The sequence below is a fragment of the Malurus melanocephalus genome, unplaced genomic scaffold (assembly GCF_030028575.1).
Source record: "Malurus melanocephalus ecotype Western Australia unplaced genomic scaffold, MMel_1.1 scaffold_885, whole genome shotgun sequence".
NCBI classification, from domain to species: domain Eukaryota; kingdom Metazoa; phylum Chordata; class Aves; order Passeriformes; family Maluridae; genus Malurus; species Malurus melanocephalus.
In genome coordinates this window covers 18754-35826 of record NW_026624117.1, presented here as the reverse complement: position 1 = coordinate 35826, position 17073 = coordinate 18754, and the positions used below count along the sequence as shown (strand labels likewise).

The following is a 17073-nucleotide window of genomic DNA, read 5'->3' as shown; positions in this document are numbered from 1 at the left end:
AGACGCTGCTCACAGAGAGGATTATGCTGGTGACAGAAAGAAATAAAACAGATTAAAGGAGCTTTACAGGAATAAAATATCAAAGGAAACCCGAGGGGTGGCTGGGGCAGCTCGTGTGTCAGGGAAGCAGAGCCTGTTCAGAGCCTTGCACTGCAGTGACACAGCTCAGGGCAGGAGCAGAGACACCCTGAACCCTGACCTCGGAGGGTTTGGGGTACAGATCCAGAGCCCCTGATGGGGGAACCCACAGCCACTCCTGTGATAAACTGGGGATGAGGAGGGTCCTGAGGAGGGTCCTGAGAAGGGAAGGTGAGGGTGGGCAGCACACAGGGAGCAGGGTCAGACCCTCACTCTGCTCGGGCCTTTACCAAGGTCCCTCCTCTATCCCAGGATGTGCTTTCCCATTTCCCACCACCTGCCCTGTCCCAAAGGGCCAGGGATATTTATTTTCCTTTTCTTCCCCCAGAGTTTGTCCTGAACCCCCAGCCAGGCAGGCTTTGCTGTTCAGATTTTTTCAAAAGCTATTTTGGATTTTTTTGCCTCGATTTATCAAAAGCTGCTCAAAGCACATAGTTGATAGGTCACCGATCCAACCCCCCACCACGCTACCACCGCCACCAAAACAGCACTGTCCTTGCTCCTGTGTGACCCCCTTTCATCCCCTTGACTGACAAGTGTTCCCAGCAGTCCCAAGTGCTGAGTACTGAGAAAAAAACACCCCTTATGGCCGAGAGGAGATKGAATCAGTGCAGGAATATGTGCTGGCAGAGGTGTGTGAGCTGCAGCAGGTGCTGCCACCAGGAGTCCCCATTAACCTGCCCTGAGAGGAACCCACAGCCCTACCCTTGGCTAGAAACTGCGAGCAGTGCTTTTCTCGCACAGGATCAGCAGCAGTTGTGGCTGCTCATGCTCTGTGTGAGTGCTCAGGGCTTGAAAGGGCTGGAGTTCAACCCCTTAACCCTGAGCTGCTGATTGTACCAGCTCAGAGTGAGAGGCAGTTGTACCAACTCACAGATGCAGTTGCACCAACTCACAGATGTAGTACCAACTCACAGTGAGAGGCAGTTGTACCAACTCACAGATGCAATTGTACCAGCTCAGAGTGAGAGGCAGTTGTACCAACTCACAGATGCAGTTGTACCAACTCCCAGATGTAGTACCAACTCACAGTGAGAGGCAGTTGTACCAATTCACAGATGCAGTTGCACCAACTCACAGTGAGGCAGTTGTACCAACTCACAGATGCAGTTGTACCAACTCACAGATGCAGTTGAACCAACTCACAGATGCAGTTGTACCAACTCACAGTGAGAGGCAGTTGTACCAACTCACAGATGCAGTTGTACCAACTCACACTGAGAGGCAGTTGTACCAATGTACCATCTCAGAGTGAGATGCTCACAGCTCACTCACCTGCAGCTTTGAGCTCTCCAGGTTCCTGGATTTGAACTGCAGGTGCTGCAGTGGGTTTCAATCACATCCGAGAGGCTGGAATTCCATGTGTTTTCCCAGGAATTTTCCCAGCAWGTCCCACTTCCATCCTGAACTATTGCAACCAGGACTGTTTGTGCCTTCCAGGAGCTCCAACATTTAATCCAGGGCTTGGATCCCTGAGTTTGAAATCCCTGCTGTGTGTGCAGAGTGTTACTGACAGGGACTGACCAACCTCTCAGTGGRATCTGATGAACAAGTGGGATCAGGCACGTCTCTGAAAGCCCCGATCCTGCTTCAGTCCTGTCTTGCTGTTTGTGCTCTCAGTTCCCTTCTTTCGCTTTGACGTTTCTTTTTCCACAGTCTTCGAGGGGTTTTTTGAAGTGGTTTTGCTCGTATCGGTCTTATTTTGTTGTAAGTCATCACGTAAAGCTCCACTCATGAGTCCAGAAGTCAGTAATTTCTGTCAACAACCAGTTTCAATTTGCTTTTATCACCCGATTCTGTTAAAAAGTCAAGAAAAAGCCATTTTCACTCTGGCACCAGTTTCAGGGTGGGGAAAGCCAAACCAGAGGGGATGGTAACAGAAACGAGTGAAAAATCACATTATCATGGGCTCATTACAATTTTTAATCCCAGGGATGAGAAATGCCAGATCTATAACAGAGTGGGTTGGATGAGCTCTTCTTGGAGAAATCACTGATGGGATTATTTCCAGTTTCTATATCCGGTTTTCCTCCAAAGACAACAGTGGATTGTTGTTAAACCTTCCACCTTTTTCAAGGTAACACACCTCGCAGGAAGGATGTTTGCTGAATGGTCAGAGACACTTCAACCCTCAATTATTTTTAGGGGTCATCATTTTTGATCATTCTTTATCGCCCTAATCCATATCTCTTTATCTCCCCAAACCATATCTTGTTTTGTCTCTAAATGATTCACTGCTCACTAGTGTTTGATATCCTGTGGAAACTGCCCAGCAGTTTGCCCACCTGTATGGGTCAGTTCAAACCATCTCTAGGCACAACTGGTGCTCGGGTGCTCTCCCTGGCAGTTTCTGTAAAATCCCAGGAGATTTTCTTCCTATTTTATATCTCCTCTCCTTTACTACCCATCATTCTGAGGTGACCACCATCTCCTTCATGTTCAGGACAGAAAGGATGTGTTTGTTCATCACAGTCCCTCTGTGTCCAGCCCTGGCAGTGTGGGCAGACAGGAGGGAGCAGATCCCATGGGCAGCTGCCCAGCCCTGCCCTGAGGGACAGAGGGACCAGCAGTGCATGTGGTCAGTGGCCAAACACCCGGATTGACCTCTTCACCTGATATTGGAAACAGGAGTGTCGCTGTCCCTGCCAGCCTGACCCCTACCCACTGGTGTCTCCAGATCTGTTTCCTTCCCCACATCTCAATTCCTGGGCTTCAGCATGAGGAAGATGCTTTTAAGGAACAGAATCAYGGAGTCGTTTTGGCTGGAAAAGACCTYCAAGGTCACTGGGTCCAACYTGTGACTGATCCCCACCYTATCAACCAGACCAGAGCACTGAGTGCCACATCCAGTCATAACCTGAACATCCTTGGGGATGGGGACTCCACCACCTCCCTGGGCAGCCTCTTCAATACCTGACCACCCTGCCCATGAAGAAATTCATGCTGATGTCTAACTGTTAAGTGCAGGTCACATGCCAGTTCTGTAATTTTTTTTCCCCTCCAAAAAAAGACCTGGAGAGCCAGGACAAGATGTGGGCACAAAGCAGGTGATTTCCCAGTGACACTGGGTGTGCCCTTCCCCGCTGTGGCTGACCACCACGGGCAGCTGTGCATCCCAATCAGAGCCTGGCACAGCACAGATTGCTTCCTCCCTCTGGGGGATAAGAATCTGTTAATAACCTGGTGGTGAGATCACAATCACAAGATGTTTCTCAGGGCATCCCCTACACCCGCTCGAAGAACTCTGCTGGGTGAGGAATCCCAACTYGGTGCCTCTCTTAAGGTCAGGAATTTACTCACAATTTCACTTCTGCTATTTTATATTTGCCTGAGGAACAACTACGTCAACACCCCGCGGGAGCGACCCTGCTGACTTCCACCACAAACCCCCCTGGATGTCCCCAAACCTCAGAGGAGGAGTCTGGGCAGGAGCAAGGCCAGAACTGGGAGATGCCAGGCACCTTGGGTTGGCATTGCCAGGCAGAGGAGCAGCAGGACAGATGTCAGGTCCCTCCTTGACGTCAGTGCAGGGATGTGACTGAGAAGTGCAGCTGGCAAAGGTCCACCCTGAACKGGCCAACCCTTCTGTCTGGGCAGCCCTGGCTTCCTCCAGCCACGGGGACAAACCCAAAGGGCAGAACAGGGGGAGGCAGCCGGTGTTCCCATCTCAAATCACCTCAAGCAAAACCTGTGGAAAATACCGAGAAGTTTTAAATCCAGGATGAAGAACACCCCGTGTTGTGCTTCTCTCAGACTGAATTCCACCTCCTTAGGCAAAGCTCTGAGTTGTGATTTCCAAGGTCCCCCTGCCTGTGTGTGCTGTCTGGGAACCCTCTCCTGGGATCTCTGGGATCTTTCCCAGCTCAGGATGTCTGTGAGATTGCACTGGAACATCCCACAGGAATTCCAGTTTCACACGCAGGCCAGGGATGTGAAACACAGAGCTGAACTTCCCTGCGATATTCCATTGCTGAGTGAGTTGCAGTTTGATGTCAGGTCAGTTCAGTTCAGTTCAACTCAACATTTCAGCTCAAGTGGAACCAACCCAAACTGAACCGAAATCTCTCTGAGCAGCTTCCCGTGGAATTCATCAGGAGCTGTGTTTCCATTGAGAAGTTTATTGATGGAAGCTGCAGCTCCTGCTGCAACCTGGGCAGGAGGTCTGAATCCCTGACCTCCACTCCCCTGGGCTCTGGAGGCGAGCAGAGGGACCCAGGGGCTGGAAATACCTTGTAATTGGTTCTTTTTCTATTATTAATTAACTTTGGGATAGCAAACAGGTTCTAGTAGCATAGCAATATGGCTGTCATGGGCACAGCTCAGGTCTGGCACTGAGTTTGGTCTGTTTGCTCACACGGGATCACAGTTTTGTGAAAAGAAGTTCATGGGGTGCCCAGGTTCAGGGGATGTGTCAGAGATGGAATCACTCAGGCATGAAACAGGCAGAAAATAAACACAATCAAATTAAGCAAAGATTTACTAAGTGTTCTGAGAACTCCCTGGGTATAAAACGTGACTGTACAAGAAGTTCAGTGCCATACACAGACAGCAAATTGTTCATTTGAAATATTCCCATTCCTTTTAAGAAAAGCAATTTGTTTGAATAGGCTCTGACAACACAGAGCTTGGCATGGACCAAAACTTTAAATCTGAATCTTGAATGTGCAGAAAACAAACTGCAAACCACTTGTGTCTTGTCTCCCCTCTCCTGTCTTTGTGCCTGGTGCCTCTCCCTGGAGCAGAGTGAGCACAGAGCACCCTAAGGGGCCCATTCCCCTCTCTGCACACCCACAGCTCCCCAGGCAGTGCTGTGACCCTTTGTGAAGCCCTCACACCCCTGTTACACCCCTCRATTCCGGGTATTCTGCCGGTACCCAAGGGAAGCCTTTCATCTCCAGTGCTCCCTTGGAGGAAGTGGTTATGAGATAAAGCTCTCGARGCAGAGTACCTGCCCGGGTACCTGATGAGCAGAGGCAAACAGGGCAATAAATAGCTGCAGAGATGTGAACGGCACCTGCTGGCTGAGATAAGCGGGAGGTGCGGAGGAGTCGGGGCTGTGCACTCAAAAGAGCGCTGAGATAAGGGAGAGTCACCTCGTGTGAGAGAGGAAAACTGTCACGGCTCTCCAGGCACACCACCCTGCCCCTGAGCACCCCAAAATCGTGCCCACGAGTGCCCCAAAGTCCTGCCCCCGAGCACCCCAAAATCCTGCCCACGAGCACCACAAAATCCTCTCCCTGAGCATCCCAAAATCGTGCCCATGAGCATCCCAAAATCCTGCCCCTGATCACCCCAAAATCCTGCCCCTAAGCACCCCAAAATCGTTCCCAAAAGTGCCCCAAAGTCCTGCTCACGAGCACCCCAAAATCCTGCCCCTGAGCAACTCAAAATCCTGCTCATGAGCACCCCAAAATCCTGCTCCTGAGCATCCCAAAATCCTACTCCTGAGCACCCCAAAATCCTGCCCACCAGCACCCCAAAATCCTGCCCTTGAGCATCCCAAAATCCTGCCCCTGAGCACCCCAAAATCCTACCCCTGAACACCCCAAAACCCTGCCCATGAGCACCCCAAAATCCTGCCCCTGAGCAACTCAAAATCCTACCCGTGAACACCCCAAAATCCTGCCCCGAGCATCCCAGAACGTTCTCAGAACCACACCAGCACTGACCCACTGAGAGGAAAGCACTGGGAAGGATTTTGGGGGGCAGTTGGGCTGGGACCGTGTCTAAGGAAGGTCTGAAACTGGATCTGTGTCTTCATAAAGGACCTAAGGCAACGCACAGGATCCTCAAAACTCTCCTCAATATCAGATATATTTAATTGGGGCTCAGATTCCATCCTGTGGTGCCCTGTTTTTCCACCTGGCTGCMGTAACAGCACTGACAAGTGTAAGAAGATGGAGAGGACAAAATGCCAAAATCACTTCTAAATGATCCTGGCCTGGAGTGAAGTGAGTTTGTGAGGACCTGGAGATGTTTCTGTCTGGCTGAGATAAGCGGGAGGTGCGGAACAACCCCTCTATGTGACACCCACCAAACAACAGCTGCCAGTTTGCCAAAGTGCAGGGCCTTTTGGGGAAGATAAAAATACACAAAATACCCAGAAAAAGAATGGGGGAAGTCACCGAGCTGCTGACAGCATAGAGAGGGAGAAGAGCAAAGGGCCATGGGTGGCCCTGTGTGCCGAGACTTTTCATCCTGAACAACCCTCCCAAAAACAGCTCTGGGGATGGGATGGGATGGGATGGGATGGGATGGGATGGGATGGGATGGGATGGGATGGGATGGGATGGGATGGGATGGGATGGGATGGGATCCTCTGTTTCCTCCAGCACTGATGAAGCTCCACAGATGAAGCAGGATTTGCTGGAGAGGGGAGGTAAGAAGAAGCCTCTTTCCTGTGTTTCCTTCACCACAGAGCATTTCTCAGGGGTCGGTTTAAAAGCAGAGCCCACTTCCCTTCCCCACACGTCATCAACAGCTCCGGGTGTGCGGAACACACCGGGGCAGCACCTGAGCACCCCGAGCGCTCAGCACAGCTCTCAACACATGAGGAGAAGGARGAGGAGGAGGAGGGGGAGGAGGAGGAGGGTCTACGAAATGTCAGTGGCACCAGGGTGCCCGTGAGCTCCTCGCAGGGGGGCAGGAAGTATAAAAGCAGCGTTCCCCGAGGAGGGTCCCTGGCAGGAGCTGGGCAGGCGGCGCTGGAGCGGGTGATGCTCTCRCTACCTCTGTGACAGAACACGCCATGGATGGGGGTGAGTACCCACATCTGCTGCAACCTCTGCTTTGTTATTGATGTCCAGTCCCTGCTCTGTGACACAGGAGTGGGACACTTCTATCAGAGTATTTAAACTGTTTTAAAGACTTTCGTCTTCCTCATTTTTAACTATTTTTTTTTAAATGCACAGTTCTCTTTTAGAAGCTAAAAAACCACAAATCACTTCAGAAATAAACACACACACACACAAAAAAAACAGGTTTGGAGGCAATTTTAAGGGGCCTTTTTGTTCCAAAGCAAATGGAATCTCATATAATTCACACCTTTTCTTCTGTGTTCTTGATTTTTAAGAAAAGTAGAAAGAACACTCTCTCCCTGGCAACATTTTAATTCAGTGAATCAGTTGAGGAATGGGAGCACGCAGAGCTGACTTTGTTCACTAAGTCCATCCAGTCTTTTGCAAATTATTTCTGTTAAAAGATTCCTGCGAAACAGGATGCACTGGAGATGCAGGAGRCTCTGGGGATGGTCAAGGGATGCAGAAAGTTCTGGGGGATAAAGGAGGCTCCGGGGATGCTCCAGGGATGCAGGAGGCTCCGGGGGATGCAGGGACAAGAGGAGAAAGGTCCCACAGGACCCACCAGGTGCAATGGGAGAGGGAGTCTTCTCTCTCCTGGATGTCTCCTCACAGCCTCTTAGAAAATTCCTGGATTTTGGAATCCCTGCATCCAAACAAACACCCAGCTGGACCTGCCCATCATACATCACTCTTCTCTTGTTTGAATTTTTGGTCTCTTCATCATCCTTACGCATCAAGTGGGCACTTTGTGGGCTGTTTGTTTTGAGGGGTTCAGTGTCCAGGGGCAGCCAAACTTGGACTTAACTCCTGGGAAAGGTTAATCATGRCAGAGAAAAGAGTTACTGAGAACCTGACATGACTATGATAATGTTCCTGCTTTGGTTTTTTTGTCCTACTATTGCATTTCAGAGGAATATTTCACTTCCCTAGAAGATGAAAATTCCCAGRAAGATCCCCTGGTGCTTTCTTTAAAACCAGCTTGCTTCAGCAGGATTTTTTTTTTTTTTTTCACTTTCTTCTCTCTGCTTATCTTGTCTTTTAATTCACAGTTTCCTGAAAAGAGTGGAGGTAGATAATTATTAACTTTCTTCTATGACAAATCAGTGAACACACGAAATAAGAGCATGGCTGGGTTTTGCTGGGTCCGCTCCTGAAATGACAGTGCCTTTCCTCTGCCAGTTAGGAGGGGAAGGGGAAGAACCAGCTCTTAACTGCCAATACTCATTAGATYACTTAAGCATGATTAACTTTTCTCAGAAATACCTGGTTCTTCCCCCAAAATCCTCCTGTACTGCTGGTGAAGGGGCACCAGAAACTGGTTCATGTAGCAAATAGAGAGCAGGTTRCTCTCTGAGCTGCCTACACGTGTGCTGAGGCTGGAACTTTCGCTTTGCAGTTCCGGGTGGCCAAAAAAACGTTCTTCCACCACGAGGGTTTGGCCAGAGCAGGTTTGCTCAGCTTTGCCAGTGCTCCGTAAAACATTCCCAACTCCTGCTTTGCTCTCGTGCCTCTGTTCCCTAAAACATTCCCAATTCCTGCTTTGCCAGTGCTCCCTAAAGCATTCCCAACTCCTGCTGTGCTCTCATGCCTCTATTCCCTAAAGAATTCCTAATTCCAGCTTTACTCTCATGCCTCTATTCCCTAAAACATTCCAAACTCCAGCTTCGCCAGTGCTCCCTAAAGCATTCCCAACTCCTGCTTCACTCTCGTGCCTCTATTCCCTAAAGCATTTCCAAACTCCTTCTTTGCTCTCATGCCTCTGTTCTCTAAAGCATTCCCAACTCCAGCTTTGCCAGTGCTCCCTAAAACATTTCCAAACTACAGCTTTGCTCTTGTATCTCTATTCCCTAAAGCATTCCCAACTCCTGCTTTGCCCTCATGACTCTATTSCCTAAAACATTYCCARTTCCAGCTTKGCYCTCGTGCCTCTATTCCCTAAAACATTCCCAACTCCAGCTTTGCTCTGGTGCCTCTATTCCCTAAAGAATTCCTAATTCCAGCTTTACTCTCATGTCTCTGTTCCCTAAAGCATTCCCAACTCCAGCTTTGCCAGTGCTCCCTAAAACATTCCCAAACTCCAGCTTTGCTCTCGTGCCTCTATTCCCTAAAACATTCCCAAACTCCAGGTTTGCTCTCATATCTCTATTCCCTAAAGCATTCCCAACTCCTGCTTTGCCCTCCTGCCTCTATTCCCTAAAGCATTCCCAACTCCAGCTTTACTCTTGTGCCTCTATTTCCTAAAACATTCCCAACTTCTGCTTTGCCCTCATGCATCCCTGAGCTGTGGCAGTYACCAGACCCTCATGAGCTGCCCTGGTCATTTGTGTGGTCTGATTTACCACCCTCAGGGCTGTTTTTCTCCCCTCGTCCAGGCAGATTTCCTGCTGGCAAATATTTCTCACGGAGAGGCTTTTCTGGGTGTACCTGAGGGGATTCTCTGCTCCTGCAGCTGCTCTTACCTTGCTCACAGTCAGTTGTTGATGCTGAGGGAGATCCAGATAAACTGGGAGGGATTGACCTGTCCAAAACCTTCTGCCACAGCACGGCCTGGGTGTGCTCCAGGTGCCACCCCAGGTGCCCATTCCAGCATCCATTCCAGGTGCCCACCCCAGAGCACCTGAACCAAGGCTTAAAAACATCTGTTTCTTTTCTTCTGCTGTTGAAAGAGCCTGAAGAGCTCAACAGGTGCCAAAGGATGAATCTCACCCCTTGGGCTTGATCTGTGCAGGAGGTTGTAAAACTAATGGGCTGCCATGAATAGACCCCTTCCCTCCTCCGTTTTCATGGAATAATTCCCCTTTCCACCTGTTCCAGGTCCTTCAGGATGGGAATGGCCTCAAACGTCATGTGAGACAAGATGTGGGGAATGGCACGGGGCTTTAGGGCCAGGCTGACTCATTTRTTGTGGTAGGGGGTTGGTGTATTTTTATAAAATGAGGTTTCTAGTGCAACTGGTCACAGGGACTTTTGAGAGGGTTTTTTTTTTCCTTAACTTTTTGAGGAACAAAACTTAAAAAACTTTAAGAAAAATACCCACAGAAGCCAACTGCCAGGAGGTGTGAAAAAAAAAAAAAATAAGAAAGAAAAAGTAAAGGAATGTACCTAAAACTGCCTGATAAACTGCAGAGCACKACTCATGCCCTCAGATTTGCTTCTGCCCAGTGCTCCAGACCACAAGATAAGTTGGGGAGATGCAAATCCTTTCCAGTCTGACTGAAACCAATGTGCTTAAAGCAGTGCAGAAGGAGCAGAGGCAGCGGGGCCTCTCTGGCTGTGCCTTTGCAAATGTGTAACCTGAGGTGGGGGCACAGAAGAGGGGCAGAAACAGCACAAGCTTTCTTCATATTGAAAAGTCGTTTGACATTTAAGACACTTGAAACAGCAACTGAGAGGGGGGAGAAAAAAAAAAAAACCCAATGATGATCTTCAAAGGAATGACAGCGGCTGAACTGTTCCAGGAGTTGGCTGAGTCACGTTCTCGGTCCTGTTTTTCTAGACCTTCACAGGGTGATAAGAAAACAGAGCAGAGAAGAGCTCACCAGGGCTGGGTCTGGGACTGGTCAGGTTAAATCTGGGTTGGACCTGGGGTTTGCAAATTGAGAGATGGAGGAGTCTGGTTTAGGTCGGTTCTTTTTCTCCATGGAGGGAGGGTGGTTCTGACTCTCACCAGGGGAATTGCCTGGTGGGGCTGAGCTGCCAGCACTGGCATTYATCACCCATCCAGGAGCAGCTCCAGGAAGCTGTTTAGAAGGTGGAACAGAGGACTAAAGGCTCCTGTGRTGTTTGCAGGGACCCCGTGCCCATATCCCAGGCAGGGAGGGCAGTTAGTCTGGGCTTGTTAAAGCCGCCTTGTGGGTCTCAGTCCTCGGGGCTTTTGATGCATTTCCTGTGACTTATGCAAAAGCCAGGGCAGCAGCTCGGAGGGGAGACAACCACAGCAGACACCAAACCTCTTCCTGCAGGTTTGGACAGGAGCTGCTCACRGTGAAAGTCACTGGCTGGACAGAAAGGGCAGAATCTCCACCTCACTCCTCAGCCCCAGCATTGCTCTCCTCCACTCCAGAGTCACTCAGGGCTCCCTGGGGACCCTCTCAGATCCCCTCAGGAGGATTTGGAGAAGGTGAGGGGTGGAGGAACCCAACTGAGCATGCAGCTGTATGAGCATAAAAGACGAAAATAAAGGGGGCAAGGTGAGACACGGTTTCTAGGAGACCTCAGGGGAGGCTCTCGCACGGGCCTGGAGATGAGCAGCACGAGTTTTCACAYGTGGCTGAGGATCTCTCACCCACACAGCACCCTCACGAATGAAAAAACATCACAGGTACAAGAGTAACTGCATCTGGTGAAGGTGTTGCACGTGCCTTAACCCAGGGACTTGGTGCAGTTACCTGGGGTGGAATTCGCCATCCTGGTCCTGTCTAGAGTGGGCAGGACCTGGCAGAGCAGGAGAGGGCACAAAGGAGCTGTGGAACAGAGCAGAGCTCTGTCCAGCAGACACTCAAACACAGGAATCGGCCACACTGATGAACAGCAGMGAGGAGAAAGGCAGAGCTCTGCAGGAACAGGCAGCTGAAAGCCAAAGGGATCTCCTTTTCAGTGCCCCCAGRGCAGAAAACCTTCAGGGAGGGAGGGGTGCAGGGACCAGCCAGGGCATGGAGGGACATTCTCAGGGGTGACAAATCTCCTGCTCACACCAGAGCACAGCCCAGGGCTTTCTCACTGCCATTGGGCAACTTTCTCACTCCAGCTGGGCAACTTCCAGCAGCGACTGCCTGAGGTAGGTGCTGATAGGGACCATAAAGAGAGCGAGGAGAAAGCTTTCCCTGGGCCCTGCCCTGCAAACCACAGCAGGAAGAGCTGCTCGGCTGAGATTGCTCTCACCACCATCACACCTGGCTCTGAATTCAGTTTTTCCTCCCAGCTGTCAGCATCCTGTATTTTCACGTCCCAAGGCGGCAGAAGCCGACACTGACATTTAGAGAAAAGCAATAAATTTCAGCCAGTTCCAGTTCTGTCTGTCCCCTGGGGAGCTGAGCTCTCCCCTCCCCAGCCCGGGCACCACACGGGCACAGCTGGGATGGATTTATGGCCCTCACTGCTGGATGTTTGCACACGGGTTAAGCTGCACCCTCACTGCTCGGGCATAGGAAAAATTTTTTTTATTATTATTTTATTTTATTTTATTTTATTTTATTTTATTTTATTTTATTTTATTATTATTATTATTATTATTATTATTATTATTATTATTATTATTATTATTATTATTATGTTATTTTATTTATTATTATTTTATGAATTTTGCTTTATTTTATTATTATTTTTTCTTTTTATAAAATCAAAACGGGTGCACTGTGACTGAATTAAGAGCCCTCAGCTCTCAGCCTTCACTGGACAGAGCTCTGAGCCTGCAGACATCCCTGTTCAGCGCAGGAGGTTGGACTGAGTGACCTTTAGAGGTCTCTTCCAACCCAAATTCTTCTGTGATTCCGTGAAGACCGAGGGGCCAGGGACAGGCTCTGACAGTAATGCCCACAACCCTGGGTTATTTTGCTGGCATCTTCACCAGCTTTTGGTTTCCCCAGCCTTGAGGCTCCTGCAGGGCTCATGGTCAACATGATCCACCGCTTTTTCAAAGTGAGAACCGTGTGGAAAGCCCCAGCCAGCCACTAACACAGTGTCTCCTTCTTCCCCAGGCAAGCAGMTAAAGGTCACCCTTGTTCTCAGCCTGCCGCTCGTTTTTCAGGTAAGATATTTTCGACAACGTTGTTGAAATCCAGCTGCTTCGTCTTGTGGGTAAAGGGAGATCTCAAARAATCGCAGCAGCCACCCACAGCCCCAGAAATGTGTGGGGACACAGCTGCCCACCCCAGGATCCGGCCGCGGGAGGTGTGAGGTGAGAGCAGAGCCCAGCTACAGAAAAACAAATGAGAAACCAAAACAAGGACAGAAAAGCTGTGACAAAAGCAGTGATTTTCATATGGCCTGGGCTGTGAGAATCCCATTTTAGCCCCAAAATGAGCATTCACAGGATCACAGCACATTGATTGCAGGCAGCCTGGTCAAGGTGCCAGGCTCTGAGTGTTGGACACGTGGCCTTTGTGTCCTTGGGCACAATCCTCAGTGTCCAGGGATGCCCAAGGAGGAAGAGTTGAGCATTTTTTTCTGCCTGTTCTGGCTCAGAGCCCCCTGGCACAGCAAGCAGGACCCCAAGCACGGAGCTAGTGATCCCCAAGCACGGAGCTAGTGATCCCAAACCGAGTGTCCAGTCCTGCTGCCCGCAGTCCCTTGGTGGCACTGGCCATTGTCCAGCCCGTGAGGCTTCCTGAGCTCAACACCACTGGCCAAACCCAGCAGTCTGCTCTTTTCCCTTTCACTGCCAGCGGCCTGGCAGGCAGGATGTGGTGAAAACCAAACCTGCTGAGATGAGATGGAGAGCGCCAAGATGCTCGCYGATAAAGGGCGGGGGTATCCAGGGGAAGCCTTTCATCTCCCCCAACGGGGAGAAAGTTCTGGAGACTAATAAGTCACGAAAAGCAGGGCACGGAGAGCTCAGGCTCTGTCTGTCCCGCAGGTTACGGCAGTGTAGGAAGATGAAAGAGAGTAATCAGAACTGAAATCAGGGCCCTGAATGAGATGCCGGCACCGACACGGAAACAGCTTCCTGCTGCTCTTCCTGCTGCTCTCGCTGYGTTTCCTCACGGTCTCACCAGAACCTTCGCTGATTTTTCATTTAGCAGAAGGATGGTTTATTTCTCACGTTTTATCYGACAGCTGGCTGTGTACACACAGCTGGAGGCGGCTCTTGGAACGCTCTGGAAAGGTGCCACACATCTGAGGGTTTGCAGGTGTCACTTAGGCTGAGCACTAAGCATTTCTGTTGGAATTCCCACTCGGAGCCCCCCAAAAAAGCCCCAAATTTCACATCTTTATGGGAAACGCTTTCAGCCACRAGGTCAACTCAGCTCTGTTTGTGATGCTGGCGTGAGCCCACCCTTGGGAACTCCCTGGGGATTCTCTCCAGGCTCCCTTCCCGGCACAGCAGGTGCACAGCCCTTGTACCAACCCTCTTTTCTCCTCTTCCCTGTCCTAGTTCTGTGCCGGGGACAATGTCACCGATTACTACGACACCAACACCACCATCGACTACAGCATGTTCGAGTCGCTGTGTGAGAAGCAGGAGGTTCGCTCCTTCCGCGCCGCTTTCCTCCCGGCCATGTACAGCCTCATCTGCTTCATGGGGCTGCTGGGCAACGGGCTGGTGATGCTCACCTACATCTACTTCAAGAGGCTGAAGACCATGACAGACATCTACCTGCTGAACCTGGCTATAGCAGACATCCTCTTCCTGCTCACCCTGCCCTTCTGGGCCGCCAGCGCGGCCACGCATTGGTCTTTTGGGAGTTTCGCCTGCAAAGCCGTCTACTGCATCTGCAAAATGAGCTTTTTCAGYGGGATGCTGCTCCTGCTGTCCATCAGCATCGACAGGTACTTTGCCATCGTCCAGGCTGCCTCAGCCCATCGCCTGCGCCCCCGCATGATATTCATCAGCAAGGTGACGTGCATCGTCATCTGGCTGCTGGCCTTCATCCTCTCCATCCCTGAGCTGGTTCACAGCGGTGTGAACAACCTGGAYAGCAACCCCAGTTGTTCCATCATTGCTCACGACTTGCAGACCTTCAGCACTGGCCTCAAAGTGTCCCAGATGGTGTTTGGCTTCTTAATTCCCCTCCTGGTCATGTCTTTCTGCTACCTCGTCATCATCAAGACGTTGCTCCAGGCTCGCAACTTCGAGAAGAACAAAGCCATCAAGGTCATCATCGCCGTGGTCATCGTCTTCGTCGTCTTCCAGCTGCCCTACAACGGTGTCATGCTGGCCAAGACCATCTCAGCCTTCAACCAGACCAGCTCGTGYGAGGAGAGCAAGGCGCTGGACGTGGCGGATGACGTGACCTACACGCTGGCCTGCTTCCGCTGCTGCCTCAACCCCTTCCTCTACGCCTTCATCGGCGTCAAATTCCGCACCGACCTCTTCAAGCTGCTGAAGGAGCTGGGCTGTCTGAGCCAGGAGCGCCTGTGGCAGCTCACGTCCTGCCGGGACAACAAGAGGTCATCCTTTGCCATGGAGACTGAGACAACCACCACCTTCTCCCCCTGAGCCGAGCGTTTTGGCTGAGCTGGAATGGTTTTGGACACTTCCTCCAGTCTGAACTCCTGGCAGAGCAATACCTGTCACACTGCAGAGAAGGTGAGGGGAAAATCCAGGAGCCTCCCCCTGTTTCGGGCAGCCAGGACTGCTGGCCAATATCCCACGGGTGGAGAGACTTTACAGTAGAGTTGTCACTAAGAGAAAAGCAAGGGAGAGGTGGTGAATCTGCAATTCCTCCCGTCGTTTCACCTTCAGCTTAGTCTTCCCCTGCCAAAACGAGAAATGCTCAAAATRGAACATTTACCCTAAAAGCGACAAATGCCAAGAGAAAACAGACGTTGGTGCAGCAGAACTGTGGTTTGGAGCTGAGCTTCCAGGAACATCCTCCTGGATTTGGAGGTTGTTTTTAAGGACACAGCCCTGCTGCCCTGCAGTCCTACAGAAATGCCCTTGCACTGAGTCACCCCAAGGCAAACCCACACCCGTGGGCTCCATCCAACACACAACCCCAGCTGTGGAATATCCAAGCCCAAGGCTGCTCTGCCTTCCCCCGTGAAAAGTGAGAGACACCCTTAGCTAAAGCCAAATCCATACAAACTGTAGCCATAATTTCGATTACCTTTTATAATACTGTAGCCACTCACCGCTGTGTCAGGAAAAGTACAAATCCCACTTTACTTCTGCCTGTATCCTTTTTCTGGGCTATCACCCAGCTTACCTCAAGAGACCAGATATGAATGTGTTTCTGGTTTTCTGCTCCCTTCCCAGTCCTTCYAGCAGGACTTGAGCTGCCTTTGAAGTCAGATCTGTATTTCACTCATAAGCTACTGGGGCGTGTTGGTTTGATCTGAGCGCAGAGGACATTCCTGTCCTGCCACTGCCACAGCAGCTCAACAGCAGATCATTGTCACAGGAAATCAGAGCTCGGAGGAGCCCGGACTGTAATTCCAGCCGGCACTTTCACAGGAAGAGAGGAGATTCCTGGTGACAGATGAACGCTCTGGGAAGCGTGGGATGGCTGGGAGGAGCTGCTGCAGAGTTTGTGCAGCTGTCCCTGTCCTTGTCCTGTGTGCTCTCATCTCCACTCTCCCAGAGAGAAATCTCATCCTGGAGCTGCTCCTGGGGCTGACAGGGGAGACACATCCATGTTCCCCTGATACACAGAGCTRTGAGCAGCAAAACACTCACTAAACAGACATTTATCCTTTTATTCAACACGTGGATCCATCAGGAGTGACACAGAACTCTGGTTTTCATAGGTTGGAAAGCATTGCTTTAGAGAAGAAGGATAAAAATCAGCCTTTCCAGGACAGAATTCACTGGCTGGGTCTGAGGCAGCGCTGCCAGTTGTTCATCTGGCTGCCACCAGATCGGAATAAATTCTCCATAAACCATTTGCCTCTGGGGTACAGGAATTTTGCCAAGGGCTGGGATTTGGGAAGAGAGGACATTCTGCTGTGTCACCAATTTGTGCTGAACTGTTGAGCTCCTTTTCTTGTACAATGTCCAGGTAACTGCACAGAAGTGCTGCTTCTCTGTCACACAAAACAGGGGGTGACAACGGACACTGAGCAGCTGCTTCTCCTCGGTTTCTTCCTTCTTTATCTGGGCAAGACACAGCTTTTGAGAGCTTGGCTGGAGCCAGGGACACCCCAGACACGGGACACCCCCAGCACAGGATCTTTGCAGTTTTCCTCACCAGTACCAATAGATTGTTAATGTATATTCAATATTAAAGCTGCTTTACACAGACAAAGCTCGATCTGTTCATGAATGTACCCTGAGAACAAACACTCTGCTGCCCTGGAACCTTTTTTTGCAGAATCAATTCACCCTATTCCAGCTAGGAAAACTGTTCCACCACCACAGGGAGCTGCTGATAAAAGCCATTCCCCTCCTGCAAATGGAGAGGTCTTCATGTTTTTACAGACCAGATGTGTTCCAAACAGGATAACACGCAGCTGCCTCCACAAATGAGATGCAGAG

General features: G+C 50.5%; 1 protein-coding gene across 1 annotated transcript; it reads left to right on the top strand.

Moving 5' to 3' along the window:
* The first annotated feature begins 6752 nt into the window (after positions 1-6752).
* On the top strand, positions 6753-15531 carry CCR7 (C-C motif chemokine receptor 7). Its single transcript, XM_057385895.1, has 3 exons — positions 6753-6896; positions 12635-12684; positions 14032-15531. Exons 1-3 carry the CDS (start codon positions 6887-6889, stop codon positions 15094-15096), a joined length of 1125 nt encoding a protein of 374 aa, XP_057241878.1. The 5' UTR covers positions 6753-6886; the 3' UTR covers positions 15097-15531.
* Positions 15532-17073: the final 1542 nt, after the last annotated feature.